Consider the following 26,234-nt stretch of genomic DNA (forward strand, 5'->3'; position numbering starts at 1 on the left):
TTATTGTTGCTCAATATACTTCAATAGCTTTGTAACAAATGCATTTAAAGATATTTTAAAAGTAGCAGTATTTGTTTAAATAGTTCTGTTAATTTAATTCAAACAATTCTGGATAAAAATAAATAAATTAATTAAAAAATATATAGGGTTATTTTGAGATATATAAGGTCAAACGTTAAAACAGGTTATCTTCATAATTTGACCTTGATACAGAAGGTCAAATAGTTTAATTTTACTTTGCGTCAGAAGGTCAAATATGGCAAAAATTGAAAGGACAATTTGTTGGCTTTGCAATCGTGTTTGAAATTTTCTTTTACAACAATTAGGAGAAAAGTTACAATCATTTATAAATTATGCAAGTTTGTAATTTTTTGTGAAAGTTTTAGTTTTTCACAAGTCTTTAACTTGGACAATTTTCAAATTAAAATTCTAAAAATTGGCCAAATTTTATACTTTATCGAACCATTAAGATTAGTTCCAATTCAATTTGTCTTTTTGGTAAGTTAAGCAAACTTTAATTTTGAAAAACGAGTTTTATTTTTGCAAAAAGCTGACAAAATATAATATGCATTTTTGTTGTAGGTAAAATAAAGAATAAAAACTATAATATAAGTGAAATCAGGAAGGAAAAAAAAACATACTTTTCCTAAGAGTTGAAATAGAAAAATTAAAATTCTTTTTTTTCTTCATTAAGAAAAAAAAATTTTTTTTTCTTTATTAGGAATATAAAAGGTAAGATAATAAAAAAGAAAATCTGAGACAATTAAAATTTGTCTTAAAATTCCGAAGACAAATTTAATAAAATTTCGGCCACTGATGTTTCATTGTAACTAAAATCACAATGCATGTGAATCAATACAGTTCACAATTAATACGCATGATGACGAGTGAAATTACTTAAATGCGAGCAGAAATGATCTTTGAATCATCAAAAACGACGATAGTTAAAGGGAATAGCTAAACAGTGCACCTAACTATAAATATTAAGATAAAAAATTTCAGTAACATAGTAAGAAAATAAATGAGTAAAAAAGTAATTTTTTTAAATTGGGAAATTAGGAAAAATATAAAGTGCACTAAATGAAATTGTTTTAATTACTGAGGCAATTTTAATAAAAATTTCGGCCATCATTGTACGTTGATCACAGTACATATACATTGATACAGTACTGTATTTAATGAATAGTCTTAATAGTAAGGAAATATAAATTCGTTCAAAAATAATTTTCAAATGATTGAAAATTTGATAATGATGAAATTGCTAAACATTCCAAGGAACTATAAATATTAAGATAAAGTTTTTCAGTAATAATAAAGTGAAATAGTGTAAAAGAAATTCTAAATTGTCAGATTTAAAAGGATTTTTTTACATTAGAATTATTCTAAAATTAGGATAAACATAAAAAGCACAGACTTAGGTGTTATCATTTTAATTACTAACAATAATTTTATAGCTAATTAACAGCAATGCAATCGCAATTTTTATTGTGAAAACCCAACTTTTTTTTCATTTATTAAATATTTTGAGCAAACTTATTCATACCTTATCTTTCACCAACTTGATGACTAGAACAACCTATTTTAGTACAGAGGAAAAAATGTATAATAAATTTGTAAAAAATCGTCTGAATAGTGAAAAGTGTAGAAATATTTTTTCTGTCCCTTTTTTTTATGCATTATTTATAATTATGCATAATAAAACTTTTTTTCATCATAAAACTGTATAAATTTATGCAAGATCTTCGAAAAAAATTTCATAAAAAATTTTGTTGAATGCAAGAAATACAAACAAATAGTATGCAAATGAATATTCCAATTTAGATTGGTGTATGCCCATCCGTAGTTAAGCTAATAATTTTATAATTCCTTGCATACATTTTCTAAATATCGTTCAAAGGTCACGCAGCGTCACTGCGCGAGAATTTCTGAAAAAAAAAAAAAAAAAAAAAAAAAAAAAAAAAAAAAAAACGCAAGTGCTGCTGCAAGTGAAAATGCTCCCGCTAGTTTGTAAGAAAAACCTTAATGTTTACAAAAACAAGTAGTTGAAAGCGTTTTACTTCACTAAAAATGTAAACAACAACATGCAGAACGAAAAATTTATTAGAATGAATATTTTCAACGAGTTATTTCAGTAATAGATTTTAGTAAGAGTATTATCAAATAAATATTGAACTGAACAAACCTTTCAAATGTATAAAGTTTAAAAATTTGAATATATAGTCTGAGTGTTTCATTTCAGTGATTTAAGGACATGAATATGTGAAGTAATTTCAATAATCAATACACCACATTATTATATTAAATCACAGCGACCATGTTTAAATATCGAAGATTACTTCAGAAAGCTTCACAAATACTATATATTTCATCTTGCAGGCCTTTACAGCGAAATTTTGTAGATATTGCTGAATCTACTAATGAAAAGCCGAGCTATACCATACCACCTTTTTTAAAATTACCACCTAGAAGTGCCGAAATAAAAGAACAGAGTTATGATTATATCCTGGTTTTAGACTTTGAAGCTACATGTGATTCTCCCGTTAATGTTGTCCCCCAAGTATGTGTTTGATTTTAATAAAATTCTTTTAATATTCAGATTATATTTGCTTTCTTTTGCCCTCCTATACAGTTATGTCTGTTGATGATGTGTCTATAATTTAATAACTTCCATAACTCTACCCTAAAGACTGCTTTTTGATTTTAAGTTCATATATAAATAGCACTACTTTCATTAACCTTGTAATATGTAGTTGTCATTTTCTATATCCTGTTATTCATTGTATTGTACAATTTTTGTGTGATGATAATGCATTATTAATCTCATTAGTTGTGGTTAATTCCATAATATTTTTAATGTTTCTTAATTTTTAGAATTGTATTTTGCCTTCTTAATTTGTTTTTTTTTTCCTTGTAGGAAATTATAGAATTTCCAGTTCTTAAAATATGTGCAAAGACATTTGATATTGAATCAATCTTTCATGCATACGTGAGACCTATAACCAATCCAACTCTTTCAAAGTTTTGTTCCCAGGTAATAAGAATAATTTTTGTTTATTGTACAGAAAACAGTTTCTTTCAAGAAACGCATAAACTTTTAATGAAATTATTTATTTATTTTTTTAAAAAAATAGTAAACCTTTATTTATTCATTTTGAGTAATTCATAAAATATACGTAATTTTCGGTACAATAATATTGAATAAGTTTCAATTGAAAAAATTAACAATTTCTTTCTCACATTCATGTTAAATCTTATAAATAAAGTTTTAAATTGTGCTTTGAAATCTCTCTAACTGAAATTGACAAAATCATGAAAATTTTTAGGATTTTATTCTGGGGATGTCAGGGAGTTTTGTTTTGTTCGAAGAGTGGTCACGTTATTTCTTTTATGCTACATATTATGATTTTTATTTTATTAACACATTGTACAAGTTTTGATATTTTAACATGATGTTTTTCAATTAGTTCATAATGAACATTGCAGGGATCCAAGTTTTGTAAAGGGCAAGATTAAATTGCATAGTCATAACAGTTCTCTGAATTTCACACAATTAAAAAAATAAGAAGTAAATGTACGAAATACCTGCAAAAAGATTAATTATTTTATCACTTTTTAGTTTTTTACTTTAAAAAAATTAAATTGATGATAATTCATGAAAATATTCTTTATTTCTCTGACATATTCAAAGAGACTTTCAGAGTTTTAGTAAAGAGGACATATATATATCAGGGTTGGGTTTTCGCCGTCAAAAACTGGCTTTTGACATGACAGGGGTAAAAACCGTGCTTTTACCAGTAAAACCGTCAGAAACCTACTGTTTTCTTTAATTTATGGCATATAGCGGACAGTATATTATTTTCACTTAATTGCCTTTATAAATATGTGTTGTAAATGATTGCTATTGATTTTGCAACTATATACACGTATTCTTATAGAAGGATATACATTCATACAGAAATATTGTAGCATACTTATTGAAAATAGTGATACTTAACTTTTATCATTATAGCTTGATTTGCAAAGGATTCAAAATTTTGCACTTCTTAATTGTTAGAAATAAACAAACAAACTAAAAAACTTGGAACTATTAATAAATTCAAGAACTAAAAAGAAGAATTTAAAATTTGGCTTTTCTTAAATATTATAAATAAGCTAAACAAAACTTTCAAAACTTGTAACTACTAACAAACTCTAAGTCAGGAATGACTTGACATTCTTCAGTAATGTAATATGCCAAACAAAATGATGCTTGGAAATGTTGAAAATTTTGTTTAGTATCCTAATATTTTACTTCAAATAGTATGATTTGATATAATCATGTTGGGAAAATGCAAAAATCTGTTCTTAAATATCTTTTAACAACTTTTTTTTCTAATTTTATTGCCCAAAAATGAATTAATTTTAAATCTTAAGCAGTTAAACTCAAATTAAAATACAGTTTTATCAAAACTATGGGTTTTTGATGTGACGGTAAAAACCATGGTATAAACCGGTAAAATCTGTCATGTGTCAAAAACTTGCCAACCCTGATATATATATATTAAAAAAAAAGTGATAGCTTTCATTAATATTTGAAACTCTTTAAATAGCAGTACTCCATTTCAGCGTTCTAAAAAAAACTTATTATTATAGTACCTTGATTAGAAACTACTAAAATACCGAAACAAATTTTTACTACAATTAATTCTGCATTGGTAGCATCAATAAATGCTTAGTAATTTTTTTCTACCCCTCCCCCCCCCCAAAAAAAAATGAAAACAGATAAGTACCCTCTGATCATTGTCCTTTTCTTAATTTGATGTGTAATTTCCCTAAGTGATAGAATGCTGAAATAATTCTTGTTAGAGGAGAAGTGTAAATAAATTATGGAAATGAATATACAGTCGAACCCCGCTATAGTGAACCGTCTGCGGACTCAGTAATGTGTCCACTATAACCGATGATTCACTAAATCCAAATTTTTTGAAGAATATTTTTTGCATAAGACAGTTGAATGATTGAAAATTGGCTTTGCAATTTTGCATAAGTTATTTAAAAAATTATTAACTAATTAACAGATAATAAAGCAAAAATTGATGGAAAAAGTAATTATGTCGCTAAATATTAGTTTTATTTTCACTTTTTATGAAAAAAATTTGTGATTTTTGATAAACACAATTTGATTTTAAATTGAGTTCATCAATTTTCTTACCTACAGTGTGCAAAGAATGCAGGATTTTTACATTTTGAACAAGATTTCGAACCATCTTAACAAAGCATCTTCTACGTTTTCTCTTTCAGCTACACGCAGTTTTTTCGATGAAACCATGTTTTTGTCGTATGCCGCAAGAATTGCACTTCGATTTTTCCAAATGTTTGAGACTGTAGATTTTGACAAGGAAAATTTCTTACACAGTGTCGATTGATTGGTTCCATCATCAATACGCTTTACAATTTTAACTTTGTCCTCTATCGAAAACGCTTTTCTCTTTAGAGAATTTGCCATTTTCACTGCTTTTGAAATAAAAATCTTGTCTCAAATAGATAATGTAAGAATATGAAGAGAGCAGCTGTAGAATGAGTTAAATTGTTCCCCTTCTTGATTGTCAAGGGGTGATTTGTAAAGAATATGGTTTGAACAGATAAGAAAATTCCAAATATTCAGCAGGTGGCCAAGTTAACTAGTTGTAGAGCAAGCTTGGGGAAAAGAGGTAAAGTGAGGCTTGTCAGGGAGGGGGGAGTATAAGATAAATGATCTGTTTGACATTTATTACAGTATAGTTAAAAGTGATAAGCATAAAGGAGAGTAATATGACACATTTTATAGGAATGCATTCATTTTCAGTCCCAACACCTACAAGTTTAAAGATGGAGGACTGAAAAAGATATTTGAAAAAATGAAATTTGAGTCCACTATAACAGAGTTTCTAAGTTCTAAGCTGTTCACTATAAGCGTTAAAAATAACATTATTCAAATTGGAATGCGGACGGGACCGCTAAAAAAGTTCACTACATCCGAGTGTTCACTATATCCCAGGTTCACTATAGCGGGGTTCGACTGTATAATTGATTATACAGCAATTTTAATGTAGGTTATGCATGTAAAAAATATTCTGTTTTAATTTATGGGATGGCTTAATGCTTCTAACTAAAATATAATATTTCTTTAATTTGCTTATTATCATTGTGACAATCCACATTTTTTAAATTATTATTTTAAGAATTGCTACTGTTTCATATTAAACGGTTTATTTTGATTTTTGTTTTTAGTGCACTAGTTTCTTCTTATATGTTGATTTTAAGTTAAAAAGGTTTTTTAAATATTTTTTCTTGTGTTAACTTTTTTTTTTGCATCCATTGCTTTGGAAATAAAAATAAAAAATTTATTCTAGTTAACAGGTATAACTCAAGAAATGGTTGATAACAGTCCAGTTTTTGAAGATGTGTATGAGGTAAAAATATGGTTTTTTTTGTCACTGAAATTTGTAATATTTATTGAAATTTATACACTGTTTAATTAATATTTGTTTCATTACTTTGCTCTCTGCTTACACAGTAAGTCCCTGTAACTATCTAGTATAATATGGTGACAGGATAGGATAAAAACAAAATGGTTCCACTCATTATCCCTTCTTCCAATCAAATTAAAAATTAATGAAATTGTATAATTAAAATCATATGTTTCACATTAATGATTAATTAAAAAATACTCATTGTTTAGAAATAAACTGCACAAATTAAAAAATTATGATTAAGAAGACTCAAAATGTACAGATGACTATTTTAACATTCAAGTTTTGTAATTGTTCTGATTTTCCTAACAAAAAATACTTTATCCTCGTTTATCCTGATTTTTAGTTTTTAGTCTTGATACTTCTGATTTTTGTATGTGTTCATAACAGCTCATTTTTCAAGAATACAAAAGTGAATTTTTTAAAAATGGATTTGAAGAATCACAAATTTTTGATTTGACATCTTTTTATTTTTTCATCACGAATTTCAGTGGTTCTAATTCAGGGACCGTCTAATAAATATATACATGGCTCAGTCATTTAGCCTTTACCCACAGGGTTCTTTGTTTCAACTTTTTTGAGAATTCACTCAATTTATGTAAAAGAAACTCTATTAACAATTTTATATAATCACATATTTATGGCGATGTATTCAGGTGTCATATGCTTATTTATTATTTTAAGCAATTTCAGTAAGAAATCTTATGGATCATTCTTCAGTAATTTTACAATAATTAATTTGTCTCTTTGATGTAATTTTAAAAATGGTTGATTCCAATCAACAATACAATAATTATTTCATTCACTAAAATTACTTTTGTACAAAAATGTTAAGTGACATATTTACTGTGTTTTCATTTCGAGATGATTGAAATCCCACTTTAAAATTATTTTATTAGGAAAATTTTAGAATAATTACAAATTTTTAATATATATTAATATGAAGGAGTATTAACTAATTGATATTGATTATTTTTCTTAATGCAACAATATAGACATTTTCCATGTACTTATTTGAAATTACTATTATGGGTTTTTCAACTCATTATATTGCAAAATTAGGAAATTTTGTTTCTGGAGAGTGGCCGGCTGTGACATTCACTTTCGCCAGCTGTGACAAGGCAAATTTCTCCCAATACTTGATCTGAGAGTTTCCTTGCCTTCTGGATTGGGTTCAAAATAACAAGGCTATGGAGTTGAACATTAGTACAGCCGTAAACCCAAAAGAATTGGGTCAGTTGTTCAACGACAGTTATAAAATAAAATATAGTTTAATTAATTATGAACAATGGTTTAAAATTTTTACTTAGATTAGGTATTATATACATATTTTTTACTTCACTAAATGTAAGTGCTTATATTATTTCCAATTTTGGATTTCTCTTTTTGACTTACATGATAATGCATGATGTATCAAAACTTTACTCGTAGCCTAAAAAATGTCGCTAGTGAAATCTCCACTATTTTATTTCTCCAATGTTGGGAGGTATGTTAATGTAAGGCGAAAATAAAAATTGATTTAGGGATATTTGCTTGCTTTTACAATACTGGGTTATGTGTCATTTACACAATGCAAGTGTAATGTAAGTTACACCTGGTCTGGTTAGTAGGACACTGGGCCCATGTCCAAGAGGTTGAGGTTGTGGGTTCGATCCCCACTGGCCGAAGACCTCCTTTGTAGTAAATGGTGTCTGATGCACGTTAAATCTGTCAATTCACAAAGTCCTCCATGTTCCCATATCAAATCATACCTCAGGGGGTACTGATCCAGGAGTTTCCTTGTTTGCTGGATTGGTTCAAAATTACAAGCCTATGGAGTTGAACATTAGTAGTCGTAAACCCAAAATTGGGTCTGCTGTTCAACGACGGTTATAAAATAAAATAAAGAAATTCAAGTTCAATGTTAAAACTTGAAATAAGATAATAACCTATATTCCAATTTAAACAATGGAGTAATGCTTTGGAATTAATAAAAATTTGAAAATATTGGTAATTAATTATGATTTTTTTTAAAAATATTCATTTTTGTAATTTATCTAATTTCATAAAAATTGAGCATATTACATATCTTAAATAATTTTCTAGTTTTTGATAAATTTAATTCTATTCTCTATTCTATTCTATGGTGGTAACTGTTTTGAAATTGCCATGATTTTTTTTTTCGATTTATCTATATATTTATTTTTAAATTCTGCTTTATAATTCTATATATTTTGAATGTTACTCCCATCTTGATATTTAACTATGGATTTCTTAAATTTATGACTTAAGGTCAAAACTTAAGAATAAAAAAAAAATCAATAGATAAAATTAAGATTTGTTCAGTGTAAATATTTGAACAGGTATAATGAATTAATTGTTTACTACTAAAAATGGTAAAATTAAATTTAATCATATCTCTTGTTAAGTGAATCCAGTTTTTGTTTGCAACTTAATTGAAAAAAAAAATTTTTTTTTCTTCTTCAGTACATGTTTATATTATTGTTGAATAATTAATTACTCATTTTATATTTTTTAATCGATGTTATTCTCTTTCATTTATATTTAGAGTTTTCAGAGATGGCTTCAGAAAGAGGAGCTGTTAGACAAAAATATAAAATTTGCATTTGCCACTTGTGGAGATTGGGATTTGAAATATATGTAAGAATGCACTTAATCTTTGTAAGTTACTCTTTGTAAGTTATAAGGTTTTAATTTTAAAGCACAAATGTTAATCTTGTCTAAATTTGAAGAAAAATGACTGATTAGAGAGGTAAATTATTATTATTTTTTTTTACTCTTAGAGATTTGTGTTAAAGTTTTGCATGAAAAATATTTTTTAAATAATAATTTTCATTATCCGAACCACAAAATAAATAAATAGATAGTTAAGAAATAAATAAATTAAAAAATTTTGAAACTTAACATTAACTTGCCTTTCTCTTTTTTTGAATATCATTTAACATTTAAAATTGATTTTTATATAACATGTTATTTATGTTTTTCATTTTAATGGTATATTTCTTATAGATTGTGAAGTAAATTAAAGATAAATATTGCAATCTAGTTGTTTAGCATTTCTTCAAAATTTTATTCAAGAAATAGCTGTATATCCTAGGAGAGATCATTTACAGAATGTATCCCAATTTGTTATGCAAATTCAATATTAAACTGATAATTTAAAAAAAAATTAATTATGAAGTCAGTTATTATGAATAATTTTTTCGAATATTGTGGGGATAGTAGTTATCGACAATGTCACCCTTCATCTATGAAAAAGTACTCCAACATAAAATCGAGTTAACATGTCTCAGACACTAGTGATTTGGAGTGAATTATTAGTCATTTGCAGTTTATTTATTTTTTTTTTTTGTTGAATTATATGTATTTATAGATGCTTATTTGCTTAGTCTGAATTATGAAACTAAAGTAAATTTTTTTCTAATAAGTTAGTTCAAGTTGTTTTTTTACTTATATCAAACCTTTATATATGTTTAAAAGCTGTAAATTAGTCTGAATGTTCCTTCTCTTTACAACATTTTCATTATATAATAACGTAAAATAAACAAATTTTTTTCATGGAAAAACGTGCAGGTCCAAATAGGGTTTTCTGCATTTCAGGATCCATGAAGAGTTAAATGAGATTTAATTAAATTTTATGCTTTTAAATTAACAAAATATTTTCTGTTTCTTAATTATAGCAGTCATGCATTCTAAGATAGCTTATAGATTAATTTTATTTCTTGTAAATTACTTTTCTCCTTAAAAAGTGACGTAAGTAAAACATTATATTAAATTCTGAATTGTGACACAGAAAATATGGAGACAAAAAAAAAGTAGTTTGTCCTCTTTCTATACCCAATCACAATTTTTTTTTTGCTGACTTTGTCTATTACTATTTTAATATTTTAATTTTTTATTAAATTTTCCATTATCAGAAATACATAAAATACCATCACTCTTCATAATACCTAGGCATTTTATAGAGTCCTCGGTAATGTGTGTGAAATGTTTAATTGTCTCATACTTTATTGGCCAGTTTTTAGCATTTTATTAAATACCTATCTATTTTATATAAAAGCAGATTTCAAACTTTGTGGGTAACATTTATATTATGCCTGCTTATAAGTTTTTGTTTATCTTTTAATATATATTATTTTAATTTTATTGCTAATAGGTTTATTTTTTAAAAAATATAAAGAATCTTTTCATTTTATTATCTTTCTGATTATGTAACAAATAAATTAATTCCAAAAATTCTGTATTGTGAATTAATTACTTTAAAGGAATGTGTATTTCTTAAACTTCATCACATGGATCACTTACTTTAATGAAATATTTATCACTTTAGATTCCCAATGCAGTGCAAAGGTTTTAAACTTCCTGTTCCTGATTATATGAAAAAGTGGATTAATGTAAAAGTTGTAAGTATATATTGCAACTTTCGTGGTTTTATATATGTTGCTATAATGTGGTTTTAGAAAAATAACTTTGTAGTTTTTTTCTGTATTTATTTATTTGTATTTTTCATTTCTTTAATCTTCCTTGGGTTTCTTCTTTTTGTGTATCTTTCTCATTTATTATTTATTTATTTATTGAATAATCAAACTAGAAATGGTTTTGGATTTGTGAATTGTTCATGAAAGCAAAGTTTTTTTAGACAAATATATTAACACTTGCCAACCTAGGATTGTTAAATGTAATGCTGTTCAAAAATTATTCGCAAAAATGAATTCGCTGTGTTATGATTCACAAACAATAATCAATGAAATAATTTTTTTTTAAATCTTGAAATTTATATGCTATTATATTTATGAAGTTATATTATAATATATCATTTCATTGGTTTTATGAAATGAAGACTTCTCAGATGAAGCACTTATATTTGGTTGCTAATATGGTCTATTTTTGTTCTCATGTCTAAATGTAAAGATATTTTCCACAATGCTACAACAAAAATATTAAATCGAGTTAAAATTAATAACTTAAACAATTTGCATTCAGAAAATATTTTTATAAATGCAGTTATAAATTTTTGTTTTCATTTATGGTTTATATTTATTTTTTATTTTAGAATTTTGAAATAGGTTTTCATGTTTATCTCAATTATTTTGAGAATCGAAAGAAAACACATTTTCAAATATTGCGCTTGAAATTGTTTTGAATTCAGGGAAGAGAAGGCTGTATCAATTTGCGAAGTCATTCAAAAATTATAGACAACTTAAATGTATAATGCATCTGTACATTCTAAAGCTGATTATTTGAATATTTATTTGTATATTTATTCGCATTCTCCACTAAACTCTTACATTTAGTTACCCTTATTTTTTTAAAAATATTTAATGTAGTAGCAATGACTTAAATGTTGCATAATGCTTCGATGCATTCTGAAATTGATTATTTGAATATGATGATAATTCATATTCTGAACTAAACTCTTAAACTTAGTTGACCTTGTTTTTTTTCTCTTTAATACATATTGGGATGGAAGTACAAGCATAAATTTGTAAAAATTATATTTTTGTGTAATTTATAGAGTTTTGCTGAATTGACAACAGTATATCCAAGGAACATGATGACAATGATTAAATACTGCCAGTTAGAGCATGAAGGCAGATTACACTCTGGTGTAGGTAAGTTATAATTAGCTTACTAAAATGATGCTACCTTTCATATAGTAAATAAAGGAAACTGGAAGAACCTTGCTGTAGATAGCAAAGACTTGTAATAGCCTGTAATAGTGTACTGGTTAGTGTTATTCACTAACCAGTACAATAGGCTGACGTGCCTTGAAATAAGAAGAGAATCGTGTTATATATATGCAAAATTTGAACGACCGATTTCACTCAAATTTTGTGTAAATTTCACTCAACTTTTGTCTAAAAATCCAATGTCTAAAATTACATATTTTTTAAAAATGATGTAAAAAATTGTATATCTTACAATTTAAAAATTTTTCAACCATTCTTAAATAATGTAATAAAAAATAATAAATCTGAACAAAAAGTAATTTTTTGCATCAAATTATCTTTAGATAAACCAATTTTATAATTTTTTAAAAGGGATTTTCAATTTGCTTGAAAAGTTCTTGAAATATGGGAAAATACCCAAAAAGTAAAATTAGCATTTAGGAATCTAAACTTAAGAGCACTATCCTGACCAAAATATTGAGACCATATTTTCCAGATTGCGGCTACCCCTATATCTTTTGGGTCCGAAATTCGAATCCATCAAAAAAATTGTGTTTATTCAAAAAAATACATTTTTGTGTCTTGTTTCGTAACTTAATATATCGCCTGCTTTTATTAATTAGCATATTTGAGGTCATCTCCTCGAGCTATTAAGTTTGAGACTTAGAATGCAAAAATCCGATGATTAGACTAAAAGCTATTCAGATTGTTTTTGCTTCTTTTGCACTGTACACTAAATTCATTGTAAATCAGTTCAAAATTACTGATTTGTATAAGATACATACATATAAACATTCTGCTAAATTTTGTATATATTTAACTATCATATTAATTTAATTAAAATAGTTTTCAACATTGGATTTCTGTTTTTTTATTTCTTTCTCCTAAGTGGCAACTTTCTTCAACAAACATATTTCGCTGTTCTAAAGCTTCTCATTTCACTAAAGTTTCTAATTAGTTAAAATTCTGCTCAAAAGTAAAATGTGTGGAGCTTAAACTAATTATTTCAGCTTGATTATTAAAAAAATGATTGAATATATGGATTTCCAAAGCTACGAATATTAATAGTTTTAAGGTTACTTTAATTCTGAACATGGTTGTATCTAACAGTACCATTATTGGATAGCCAGAAAGAATTTTTCCTGGCCATACTAATAACCTGGTAATAACCGGATAATTGCTGTGTGTCCGGCACATTTCTACTAAAGATTACTGTACTATCTAGAAGTTAATGACTCTAATAATGGTTTGAAAAATTAAAATTCATAACTGTTAGTTATGTAAGTATTAATATTTTTTAAGTAATTGTGTGTTTTGTAAATTTCTTTATTAATTTTGTTTGCTAGTCTATGATAGTCTTTGTATATATATTTTTCAGATGATTTCAAAAACATATCTTGAGATTTTAAAAATTTAAGTTAAGCAGTACATTACTCTTACAAATAACGTGTGTTAAAAATTCTTATGATTTATTAAAATAAAATTCATAAATGTTAGTTATATGAACATAAATGTTAATTATATAAACTATGACTTCATGTTTTGTAAAGTTTGTTAATTTATTTACTATTTAATACTTATGTTATTAATTTATTTATGCTTTTCAGATGATTGCAAAAATATAGCAAGAGTTATGAAAAATTTAGCTGAGCGAGGGCTTGTTTATGTTTGTAATGCTGGGATACATTAATGGAATCTTTTTCTTTGAAAGTATATTTTTTTGTAAATAAAAGATTTTATCCATCAGTGTTGCTTTTGATATTATATAAAAAGGTATTTTGATATTATAAACGTCTAACATGTGTTTGAAGCCAAGTAGACATGTTTTAATATTAAACACATTTGTTTAAATTTGATCAATTATAATTTTACCTTTAAGCTACATATATTGAAACAATTTAAATAACTATATTAACTACTAAAGAAATAATTGACTAATTAATCTGCAACAAAATATTTGTATTAATATGATCTAGGTGTAGTTTCAATGTAACTGTGGTTGAAGACACTGAACTGTCACTGGGAAGAATTTGCGGGCTTTATTCCATGCTTAAGGCTTGAAGCCCACTTAGCATCAGATCAATGGATACCAGCTTATCTGGGAAGTAAACTCAGGTGGTGTGCAATGCCAATCCTCAAGGCAACCACCATACCGTCACCAAATTGCAAAGCCTTGACCTTCATGACCCACTTGTCCAACACCAAGCTGTTTCTGTAGCTTTTTACGTTTTATGATAGTGAATAGCCTCTTATGGAGCAATATTTCCCTTCTTGTGTACCATGTCATTATAATTTTTATCAAATTCATTACATATTCTTAACCTTCTGGCTGCTCATCCCGCAATTTCCATGGGCAACTCAAATGTAGCAAAATTTCTTCATGACACAATTTTTGCTACCATGTGTTTTTCTTAATTAATTGAGGAGCACATCCCGCCTTTCTAACGTCAAACCAGTGAAATAAATTATATACAGTATTAGACGTTTAATTTAGGATATGACCAACAGGTGTCGTTAGTCGTCCACTTAATTGCGTCATTCAAAGGTACTTGGTATTTATCGCTATAACTTCACTATGTTTGCCGCCTTTTTTTGATCAGAAATGGTTGCTGGAAAATATCCAGCGATTGACGTTATATTTTTGTCCTGCGATGCAATCTAAATATTTAAAAAAAATATATATCTACAGTCTATAATATACACCGAAGAGCCATTACATTATGACCACCCTCCATCTATAATAATGGGCTCTCCCAGGTTTTCATGAGGCACATTAGGAGCCATAATCCTTATAGAACAATCCTGACGTCTGTCAGCTACTTGAACATAGTTGCAGACCAGGTTCACCTATTCATGGCAACAGGTTTTCCTGCGGGGGGATGGTGTTTATCAACAGGATAATGCACCATGTCATAAGGGTCGAATCGTCATGGATTGGTTCGAGGAACATTCCAGTGACTTTCAAGTCATGTCTTGGCCCCCAAATCCATCTGACCTTAGTCCAATGGAGCCTATGTGGTCCTTCTTGGAAAACCAAATTCGTGCTGCCACGCTACCCCCTCGCAATGTGAGGGAATTGCAGGACCAGTTGGTGAGCGCTTGGTACCAGATACCTCAGACTACCTTATCAGCACCTTGTGGAATCAATGCCACGGCAGGTGCTAGCAGTTTTGAGGGCTAAAGGTGGTCATAATGTAATGGCTCTTCGGTGTATATACAGTCTATAAAAAAAATTTCCCAATATATATGGATTTAAATATGAAATGGAGCCTATGTGGTCCTTCTTGGTCCATTTGACTGATGCACCAATTAAAGCTTATATCTATTTAGATTGTAACAGTTGCATAGGTTTTAATGTGTTAAGAATTTTCTCAATTTGACTTCTAAAATGTGCAGGCAAAAATGTATAAAAAGGAAGGTTAAAAGCAAAACACATTTTATATGCTTCACTTTTAATGCCATTACCTTTGTTAACTTCTTACTTTCAATAAAGAAATTGTTGTCAATAAAGAAATTGTCCTTAAGGGTACAGAGGACCTTCAAATTTGAAAAAAGTGACCAAAATTTCGATTTTGAGATTTTTATTTTTTCTGAAAATAGACGTTGTAAGCTTTCAAACAAAAAAAAAAATTTGGAAATGGAACCCTTTTTTACTGAGATATGAGGATTTTAATTAGGCGACGCCCCTTTGTTTTCAAAAAACAGAAGTCGGTAGTTTGAATCAGCCGATTTTTTTTAGTTTCGTTTTAAGCTAAAAGCTGAAAGAACTTTATATTATTCATTTCAGAAGGGTTCTTCTGAAATGAAAATTAGTGACAGGAAGAAAATTAGTGACAATCAAAATTATGTAACAGTAGAAGGACCCTCCCATTGTGCAGGAGGATTTAAAAAAAAATTTCTATCTTTGACACTTCTATATTATATATATCGCACACAATTAGTTTTTACATTTGAATCAATGTTTCATTTTTCGGTTGATATATCATTCATATTTTTTAAAATAAATTAATTTCATGCTTACTAACTTATTTTATGTCATTACTTTAGTGAATTTTCTTGCGTTAAATTTTGAATAAGTAAATATGCTTGCTGAGTACGTTTGAGTATTTCTTTTCATAGGCACATATTGAATTGAATTTTTATCCATTTTAACCTAATAATGGAGATAAAAGAACAGATATAAGCTTAATTAGTCATTTTTTAGATATTATACACAACTAATAGTGTTATTTTAAATACATTTTAAAAATTGCTATTTTCTCGAAATAAAATTTTGACGGATTTTTGTGTTTTCGAAATGCTCCATTTGTCTCAATTTTTAGTTTTTTTGTTTGAAACTTGTTTTATGTGTACTATGTATGTATGTAATTAAAACTTACCATGTTTTGTTACCTAGAACATTGATAAAATTTGTTTATAGTAAAAAAAGTTCAAGATTTTTTAAATTTTTCCAGAAATTTTCATGAGATACATAAAAAGTGTGTTTTTTGAGCTAGAGCACTATAATTTGCCACTGAATGATGGTAACTTTTATTTGGAAGTCAAAAACGAGTCATATAAAAAAAAGTATGATTCTGCAATGAATTTTGTACCCCATGGAGTGTTTTGACTTTATCGGATTCCATGCTATTTTAAAATTTTAAAAGTTCAATAACTTTAAAATTTATCATTCAAATTACATGAAATTTTGCATACAGCTTTTTAAAGATATTAAAGGTAAATACTGCAAGTTTCATAAATGTATCATAAAAACTCTGAAAGTTGGTTCTTAAGGTCCCCTGTACCCTTAACCAGTTTGACAATTGAATACAAATGCTCTAAAGTAAATTATTTAGCAGCATGAAAAATAAAAATTATATCCTTAATATTTTGCTTACTGGTCTTAATCATAATTTTTTTGCATAACAGTTTCTTTTATATTTCACATGAAATACATTTAAACTTAAATGCACTTATGTTTAACCAACATGGGCTTGAATAATCTTTGCAAAGAACTTGAATTTAAAATAATTTTTTAAACGACCCCGAGAAACTGACTGACTCCGACCCCCCCTCGAATTGAAAATTATAGAACATACAGAAGGTGTGCATATAATATATATATATATATATATATATATATATATATATATATATATATATATATATATATATATATATATATATATATATATATATATATATATATATATATATATATATATATATATATATATACTATATATATATATATATACATATATATATATATATATATATATATATATATATATATATATATATATATATATATATATATATATATATATATATATATATATATATATATATATATATATATATATATAACGTCGTTGCCGAGTGGAAGGATTAAAACAGGTCATAGGTCGGGAAGGAGGGTACAAAATATATTTATTAATTTTTAGACAAGAGCAGTCATGAGAGCGAGTAAGAGTGCACATGAAAAGTTGCGCTCCTTGGTTATATGTTAGGGAAAATCTTGCAAAGTAAAATCCGTAAAATGTCTTAATTTAGGGAAAGAGGGAAATCTCAGCAGTTGCCATTGGTTTATGAAATAGATGGAATGTTTCCCACACAGAGCAAAGGGGAAAATGTCCTGCTCTTAATTAAATGCGTACTTGAGCCAAAAATAGATTTAAGAACAGGATGTGGCTTTTAAAAGTGTGAGAAAGTATTTCGTTTAGAATAATTAATTAGTAATAAAGTAGGAGTTGTTTTATAGCAAAGAAACTAACGTAAAAAGATTAATTGAAGCTTTTTATGTTACATATATATATATACAGTCACTCGAAAAAATAGCTGAGCACCGTGACCCTTGCAAAATAAAATTGAAAACGCAAAACGACACAATAAATAGTCTCAAGCCTCGATACTCACTGCTCTTTTGTCGTGACACCATGATTGGAAACGTTCTCACTGCCCTCTCGTGAAGCAGTTCATTGTGTATGTGAAATGGTCCCCAGAGAGCCCTGTCCAATGCATTTTCAAGGGGTCTGCACCCAAACGCCCAATGTTGGCGTTGTGTGTGTTTTAAAAAAATGGCTTTTGACACAGAGTTAGATTTCGTGTCGGCAAAGGGGACATGTCCTGTGTGGACGCGTGCGCAACCAATTGTCCAGACACTGTGCGTGAAACACGTGCTGGCAACGAGTTGGATGAGGCATTTCCAACATTTCCTCCAAACAAATCGGACAAGGCTCGGGTGGGGCGTAATACCAGCTTTCAAAAGGTAACGAGAACAGACAATTTCGAATTTCGCTGGCTAGGCGAATCCGCAAATCGTCTGTCAAGTTATAGCCTTTCCTAAACCAGTCACACACAATATTCGACAACCATCTCAGGCCGAAGCTATCAAAGCTCCGGTAAGCTGGGCTCACGTGACTGACATTATTCTCGAAACGCAACTCTCGATCGAGAAATTGCTTAAAAGCACCCCTCACCTGCCTCACATCGGAATAGCCTTCCGGGTCGAGGAATCGAAGCACTGGATGCGCCTCGTCCCCCAATTCCACGACCTCTGGCTCTCCCATCATCAACACCTCCCGAGGAAAAGCATAGCATGGAAACACCTCATCGGGGGATTTGAGAACGAGATTTCTTACAATAAAAAGATTTGCCATTTTGAATCGACTCTATGTCAAAAAATATAACGGCTCCTCGGCGTGCAAGCCCTTTTTATAGACACACAGAGGGCGCTCCAGTCGTCCTGAAATGTTCTAAAAAATGCCACGTGACCCGAAAAGACGATGCATTTCCAGAAAGTCATGCGATGAGATTCACCTCACCGGATGCACTTTCAAGAAATCGAGCGACACATTACATCCGCCAGATGCACTTTTAGAATGTCACCGGATGTATTTCCAGGAAGTCGAGCGACACATCACATCCGCCAGATGCACTTTTAGAATATCACCGGATGTAATTCCAAGAAGTCGAGCGACAAAACACTTTCACCAGATGCACTTTTAGGATATCACGTGACAGGACATGGGTTCGAAACCACATGGATCCAGAGGATGTGGCACCAACCCACTTGACATCTTTGAGAGGGTTGCGTCACGTGGATCCTTTGAAGGGATGAACAGCTTTCCTGGACCTGGCTCAGACAATGGACTCTGTGGCTTTGCGTCACGTGGCTCTGGGATCTGGGAGGTTGTGAAATGAATTGTGATTGAAAGGTCAATGACCCAAGGACATTGAGATGTTTGGACAGCTTTCCTGGACCTGGCTCGGACTGTGTGAGAGCGACTCTGTGGCTCTGGGATCTGGGGGGTTGTGAAATGAATTGTGATTGAAAGGTCAATGACCCAAGGTCATTAGAATGTTTGGATGATGCATGGAGAGATTGTCTCGAGACTCGAGGCTCGGGGCTCAGCTGAAAAAAAATTTTTTAAACCGGAAGTGGGCGTGGCCAAATGACAACTCAAAACTTGCATTTCGAAAATTTCAAATTTTGTCTCGACCCAAATTTTGCTGGACCCAAATCTGTGGCCGAGTGAAAAAAAATTTTTATAAACCGGAAGTGGTGAAAAGATAAGTGTCTCAAGGCAAGGGTTTTCCAAAAAATGTCACGCGATTCCAAAGCCCATTTTCACCAAAAACCCGCATCCCAATACACGTCAAACCTATCCATTGGCATGTGACGCATCCAAAGCAATGCGTCCATTGGTCTACAGTCCAATCCATCCATTGGCATGTGACGCTCGATGGCCATCCAAATTCGTCTCGATCCAAATTTGACTCGACCCAACTCTTTGGACGAGTGAAAAAAAAAAAAAAAAAAAAAATTTAACCGGAAGTGGGCGTGGCCAACGACAACTGAAAACTTGCATTTCGAAAATTTCAAATTTTGTCTCGACCCAAATTTTGCTGGACCCAAGTCTGTGGGCTCGAGAAAATTTTTGCTCAACCCAAAATCTCCGGACGAGTGAAAAAAAATTTTTTTCAATTTTGTAGTTAAAAAAAATATTCTAATTTTTAATTGAATAAAAAAATTCTTATTTGTAATTAAAAAATGCTCAAACAGCAAACCTACCCTAGTTAACAGTTTGCACATTCAAAAAAAACATCGTTTTTTCATAATACACACCTTCACCAACCCACAAAGCGTGGGAAATATCGTTTTAAACGATGAAATATAATAGATTAAAAAATCCAACCCAAAAATCTGCTCCAGGATGTCAGACCCAGGTGCCATGGATTTCAGAACCCCCCCTCCATGGATGACCCTGCACCTGTCCAGTGTCTAAAAAAAAAAAAAAAAAAAAAAAAAAAAAATTTTTTTTTTTTTTTTTTTTTTTTTTTTTTTTTTGGTAGTACTAGGGTGATGGCGTTGAACCAGCAGCTACATTGACAGTGATGTGTACTGTTGACGCGATTTGTCTTCTCAAATTTGCCACTTCTTCAGCCTGAGTGGCAATTTTTCGCAAAAGTGTTTCAATTTCGTCTTGTTTCTGCTTCTTCAAGTTTATAATTTCCGTCTCCAGCTGGTCAATCCGACGTTTCAATACATTTTTTTCCGATTCGTTTTCTGCATTGATTCGTTTCATCTCCACTCTTTGCTTCTCCCTCATGTATTCCACGACACTCATCTGACGGGCTTGTGGTTTACTCAACGTGTAATAAGCATTTGCCATGCGTTGGCGCAAGGAATTTCCCTTTTGAATCTGAAACATCATGGCTTGTGCGTGATTCGAAAATGTAGGTTCACCTCCCGTGGGCTGGACGCGCATTACGTCGTTCTCAAACCAATACGCTCCGTAATCTCCGTCTGGATGAGGTGCCCAATCCCATCGCAATTGAATGCAACAGTTTGGAAGCGTCATATTCTCAGACACTTTCACGCGATACGTTTTGTAATTTGAACCAAACTTTTCACACTTCCAATCCAGTACGAGTTTATCACGAAGTTTTCCGTTCAGCCATGTCATCACGCCGTGGCGGAAGAGACTGGCCATGTTCATGACGGAATGCTCGTGTAACGGGCGATTGATGTAAAAATGTCCGCGTCGCCCCTCGCCCGGCTTCTTGGATCCGGAGCATTGGGATTTTTCGCTCGATACGTAATGAATGGCATTGGCCAAATGCATGGGCGAAACAATTTTTTTATGTCCTTTGCAATAGCGCTCGTTGGCACGAGATTGTTTAATCGACCTCCAAACCTTCAGGTAGGCAGCTCGATCTTGAACAGCCACAATCATGTGGCGATGCAGTTTATTAGGATTTATGGTATTTCGTATGTCAATCTTGCAACCATCGCACAAGCACCAAAAGGACGACACCACCAGTTGACCCTCGTCAAACACGGACATTTTTTGTTTGAAACTGGCAAAGGCGTAGGATCGAATAAACACGTGATAAAGTGTCCACGCTTTGGAAAAATACATTCGAAACAGGGCCGCGGCCTCGCGTCCCAAATTGCTTTCGTCGTTGAACGGGTAAAGGGAACCCGTGTTGGTCAATGCTCGAAAGTCGCCGGGGTAGTTGTCGTAAAATCCAACTTCTTGTAAATCTGTGTCGAGGACTCTATGTTTAAGTTTGCGACGTAATAATGAAGGGTCAAAAGATTTACATTCACATAAATCGGGAGCGGCAGAATGGATTGCAGAGGCAGTGCTGGTTCCAGCAGTGGCGTTGTCAGTGTGGATGAAGCGTTTTTTTTGTATTTTTCTATTCATCGTTTTGAACGAGTCAAAGCATTTTTTTCTGTGAATGTCGTCTTGAGATGAATTTGAAAATGTATATCTGCAAAAAATGCATTGAGTCTCTTCATTTAAATTGTGTTTGGATTGAGAATGAGTCGTTCGATACTCTTTAAATAACAATTTTTCATCGCAAAATGGGCACGAGATGATTTGCTCATTCCAATATCGGTATGAAAAATACATTTTTCTATCCGGTTTTGCTTTCGGCATCTTGATGAGGCGTTCAAAGTTCAAATACTTCTCAGTGATGGAGCAATGGAATTGGCTAAAGCGTCGTTACTCGATCACAATCTAATGGAAAATTGTCAAGACGCTAGCTTAGATATACTGAGCTTGTAAAAAAAAAAAAAAAAAAAAAAAAAAAAAAAAAACTTTTTTTTTTTTTTTTTTTTTTTTTTTTTTTTTAGACACTGGACAGGTGCAGGGTCATCCATGGAGGGGGGGTTCTGAAATCCATGGCACCTGGGTCTGACATCCTGGAGCAGATTCTTGGGTTGGATTTTTTTATCTATTATATTTCATCGTTTAAAACGATATTTCCCACGCTTTGTGGGTTGGTGAAGGTGTGTATTATGAAAAAACGATGTTTTTTTTGAATGTGCAAACTGTTAACTAGGGTAGGTTTGCTGTTTGAGCATTTTTTAATTACAAATAAGAATTTTTTTATTCAATTAAAAATTAGAATATTTTTTTTAACTACAAAATTGAAAAAAATTTTTTTTCACTCGTCCGGAGATTTTGGGTTGAGCAAAAATTTTCTCGAGCCCACAGACTTGGGTCCAGCAAAATTTGGGTCGAGACAAAATTTGAAATTTTCGAAATGCAAGTTTTCAGTTGTCGTTGGCCACGCCCACTTCCGGTTAAATTTTTTTTTTTTTTTTTTTTTTTTTTTCACTCGTCCAAAGAGTTGGGTCGAGTCAAATTTGGATCGAGACGAATTTGGATGGCCATCGAGCGTCACATGCCAATGGATGGATTGGACTGTAGACCAATGGACGCATTGCTTTGGATGCGTCACATGCCAATGGATAGGTTTGACGTGTATTGGGATGCGGGTTTTTGGTGAAAATGGGCTTTGGAATCGCGTGACATTTTTTGGAAAACCCTTGCCTTGAGACACTTATCTTTTCACCACTTCCGGTTTATAAAAATTTTTTTTCACTCGGCCACAGATTTGGGTCCAGCAAAATTTGGGTCGAGACAAAATTTGAAATTTTCGAAATGCAAGTTTTGAGTTGTCATTTGGCCACGCCCACTTCCGGTTTAAAAAATTTTTTTTCAGCTGAGCCCCGAGCCTCGAGTCTCGAGACAATCTCTCCATGCATCATCCAAACATTCTAATGACCTTGGGTCATTGACCTTTCAATCACAATTCATTTCACAACCCCCCAGATCCCAGAGCCACAGAGTCGCTCTCACACAGTCCGAGCCAGGTCCAGGAAAGCTGTCCAAACATCTCAATGTCCTTGGGTCATTGACCTTTCAATCACAATTCATTTCACAACCTCCCAGATCCCAGAGCCACGTGACGCAAAGCCACAGAGTCCATTGTCTGAGCCAGGTCCAGGAAAGCTGTTCATCCCTTCAAAGGATCCACGTGACGCAACCCTCTCAAAGATGTCAAGTGGGTTGGTGCCACATCCTCTGGATCCATGTGGTTTCGAACCCATGTCCTGTCACGTGATATCCTAAAAGTGCATCTGGTGAAAGTGTTTTGTCGCTCGACTTCTTGGAATTACATCCGGTGATATTCTAAAAGTGCATCTGGCGGATGTGATGTGTCGCTCGACTTCCTGGAAATACATCCGGTGACATTCTAAAAGTGCATCTGGCGGATGTAATGTGTCGCTCGATTTCTTGAAAGTGCATCCGGTGAGGTGAATCTCATCGCATGACTTTCTGGAAATGCATCGTCTTTTCGGGTCACGTGGCATTTTTTAGAACATTTCAGGACGACTGGAGCGCCCTCTGTGTGTCTATAAAAAGGGCTTGCACGCCGAGGAGCCGTTATATTTTTTGACATAGAGTCGATTCAAAATGGCAAATCTTTTTATTGTAAGAAATCTCGTTCTCAAATCCCCCGATGAGGTGTTTCCATGCTATGCTTTTCCTCGGGAGGTGTTGATGATGGGAGAGCCAGAGGTCGTGGAATTGGGGGACGAGGCGCATCCAGTGCTTCGATTCCTCGACCCGGAAGGCTATTCCGATGTGAGGCAGGTGAGGGGTGCTTTTAAGCAATTTCTCGATCGAGAGTTGCGTTTCGAGAATAATGTCAGTCACGTGAGCCCAGCTTACCGGAGCTTTGATAGCTTCGGCCTGAGATGGTTGTCGAATATTGTGTGTGACTGGTTTAGGAAAGGCTATAACTTGACAGACGATTTGCGGATTCGCCTAGCCAGCGAAATTCGAAATTGTCTGTTCTCGTTACCTTTTGAAAGCTGGTATTACGCCCCACCCGAGCCTTGTCCGATTTGTTTGGAGGAAATGTTGGAAATGCCTCATCCAACTCGTTGCCAGCACGTGTTTCACGCACAGTGTCTGGACAATTGGTTGCGCACGCGTCCACACAGGACATGTCCCCTTTGCCGACACGAAATCTAACTCTGTGTCAAAAGCCATTTTTTTTTAAAAAAATGGGACGAGTCCCCCTAATTGGGGACTCGTCCCATTTTTTTAAAACACACACAACGCCAACATTGGGCGTTTGGGTGCAGACCCCTTGAAAATGCATTGGACAGGGCTCTCTGGGGACCATTTCACATACACAATGAACTGCTTCACGAGAGGGCAGTGAGAACGTTTCCAATCATGGTGTCACGACAAAAGAGCAGTGAGAATCGAGGCTTGAGACTATTTATTGTGTCGTTTTGCGTTTTCAATTTTATTTTGCAAGGGTCACGGTGCTCAGCTATTTTTTCGAGTGACTGTATATATATATATATATATATATATATATATATATATATATATATATATATATATATATATATATATATATATATATATATATATATATATATATATATATATATATACACATACACACTACCTTACAATAAAGGAAGAGACACTTTCAGTTTTTAATATATTTTTGAATTTCTGAAGAAATACTGATCATACTATTTTGCAAATTTAGAAGCGCAGGGTTGCCACAGATGACTAAAATGCACTCTTACTTTGCAATAAAGTTTTCAGGGGTTTTAAGGACCGACAATAAGTTACGAAAGAAAAAAAGTATTTTTGAACCCCTTATGCCAGAAGATCAAGCAATAAGCCTATTATTTGTATAAATTACTTTGATTTGCAGTTTCGTAAATCTAGCTTAATTATTTATGGAGATATGAACATTTTTGTAAATGGCAAATTTTTTTTGTCATATATTTGTTTGCTATAACTATAAAAATATTCAGTAAAATTAAACAAAATTTTTAGAGCGATTTGAAATTAACTAATTATTGTTTTAAAATTTGAAATTTTTTTTTAAAAAAAATGTGCAGGGTATAAGTATTTGAAGTAATTTTTTTGTACTGCGCATGCGCAGGAAAAATAATTTTGTAATTAATCGTATTTGACAACTAATGGAAAAAACTTGATTTAAGTTTCTTGAAAACGTAAAAAGTTTCAAGTAATTTTACTATATTGTGTAGAACACCAAAAAAAAAAGTCGGAACGAAACCGGTTTGTAAGCAAACTTTTATTAAAATAAAACTTAAATCGAGAAAAGAAAATAGATGACAAGTGCTAACGTGTATCTAGTAAAAATGATTTAAAAAATATAATAGTTACTCAGTAACTAGAATGCAAAATATGAGTTCTATGTATTTGCAGCTTATGTGAAGTTATAGTAGTAACTTCATATGAGCTTCACATACACAAATAAATCGAAATATTTAACTTTTTTTGCATCCTTAATCTCTTTGTCTTATATCTATATATATATGTAACATAAAAAGCTTCAATTAATCTTTTTATGTTAGTTCTTTTCTGAATGTCCTTTTCTTTTCTTTTATTTGCTTTTATAATCAGAAAAGGGGATCAGTCTTCTCAGATTTTACATTACAACCCGTTTCACACAATTTATCGCTAATTGAAATCCAAAACAAGCTTTCAAATTTAATATGGTATTAAGGTAAATCAGTTTTTAGTTTTTGACTGATCTAGCTATTTTCCTTATTTTTAATCTGAAGTGCAAGTTTGGTTAATTTGCAAATTACCTTTTATTAATTTATTTTTTTACATTTATATCTTTCTTACTTTCTTTCTTTTTGGACATTTTTTAAAGTAATTTTTGTGCAGAGATTTTAATTGGTAATTCAATTTGTCACAATTGTTAGGGAATTCAATATTTT

General features: G+C 31.2%; 1 protein-coding gene across 1 annotated transcript; it reads left to right on the plus strand.

Moving 5' to 3' along the window:
• Positions 1–2,040: 2,040 nt before the first annotated feature.
• On the plus strand, positions 2,041–13,906 carry LOC107441030 (ERI1 exoribonuclease 3). The gene is made up of 7 exons (XM_043054110.3): positions 2,041–2,557; positions 2,915–3,031; positions 6,372–6,431; positions 9,040–9,131; positions 10,822–10,894; positions 12,007–12,103; positions 13,768–13,906. Exons 1-7 carry the CDS (start codon positions 2,315–2,317, stop codon positions 13,848–13,850), a joined length of 765 nt encoding a protein of 254 aa, XP_042910044.1. The 5' UTR covers positions 2,041–2,314; the 3' UTR covers positions 13,851–13,906.
• Positions 13,907–26,234: the final 12,328 nt, after the last annotated feature.

This window comes from Parasteatoda tepidariorum, chromosome 4, assembly GCF_982258835.1.
Source record: "Parasteatoda tepidariorum strain Cologne lab strain chromosome 4, Ptep-v5.0, whole genome shotgun sequence".
Lineage (NCBI taxonomy): Eukaryota > Metazoa > Arthropoda > Arachnida > Araneae > Theridiidae > Parasteatoda > Parasteatoda tepidariorum.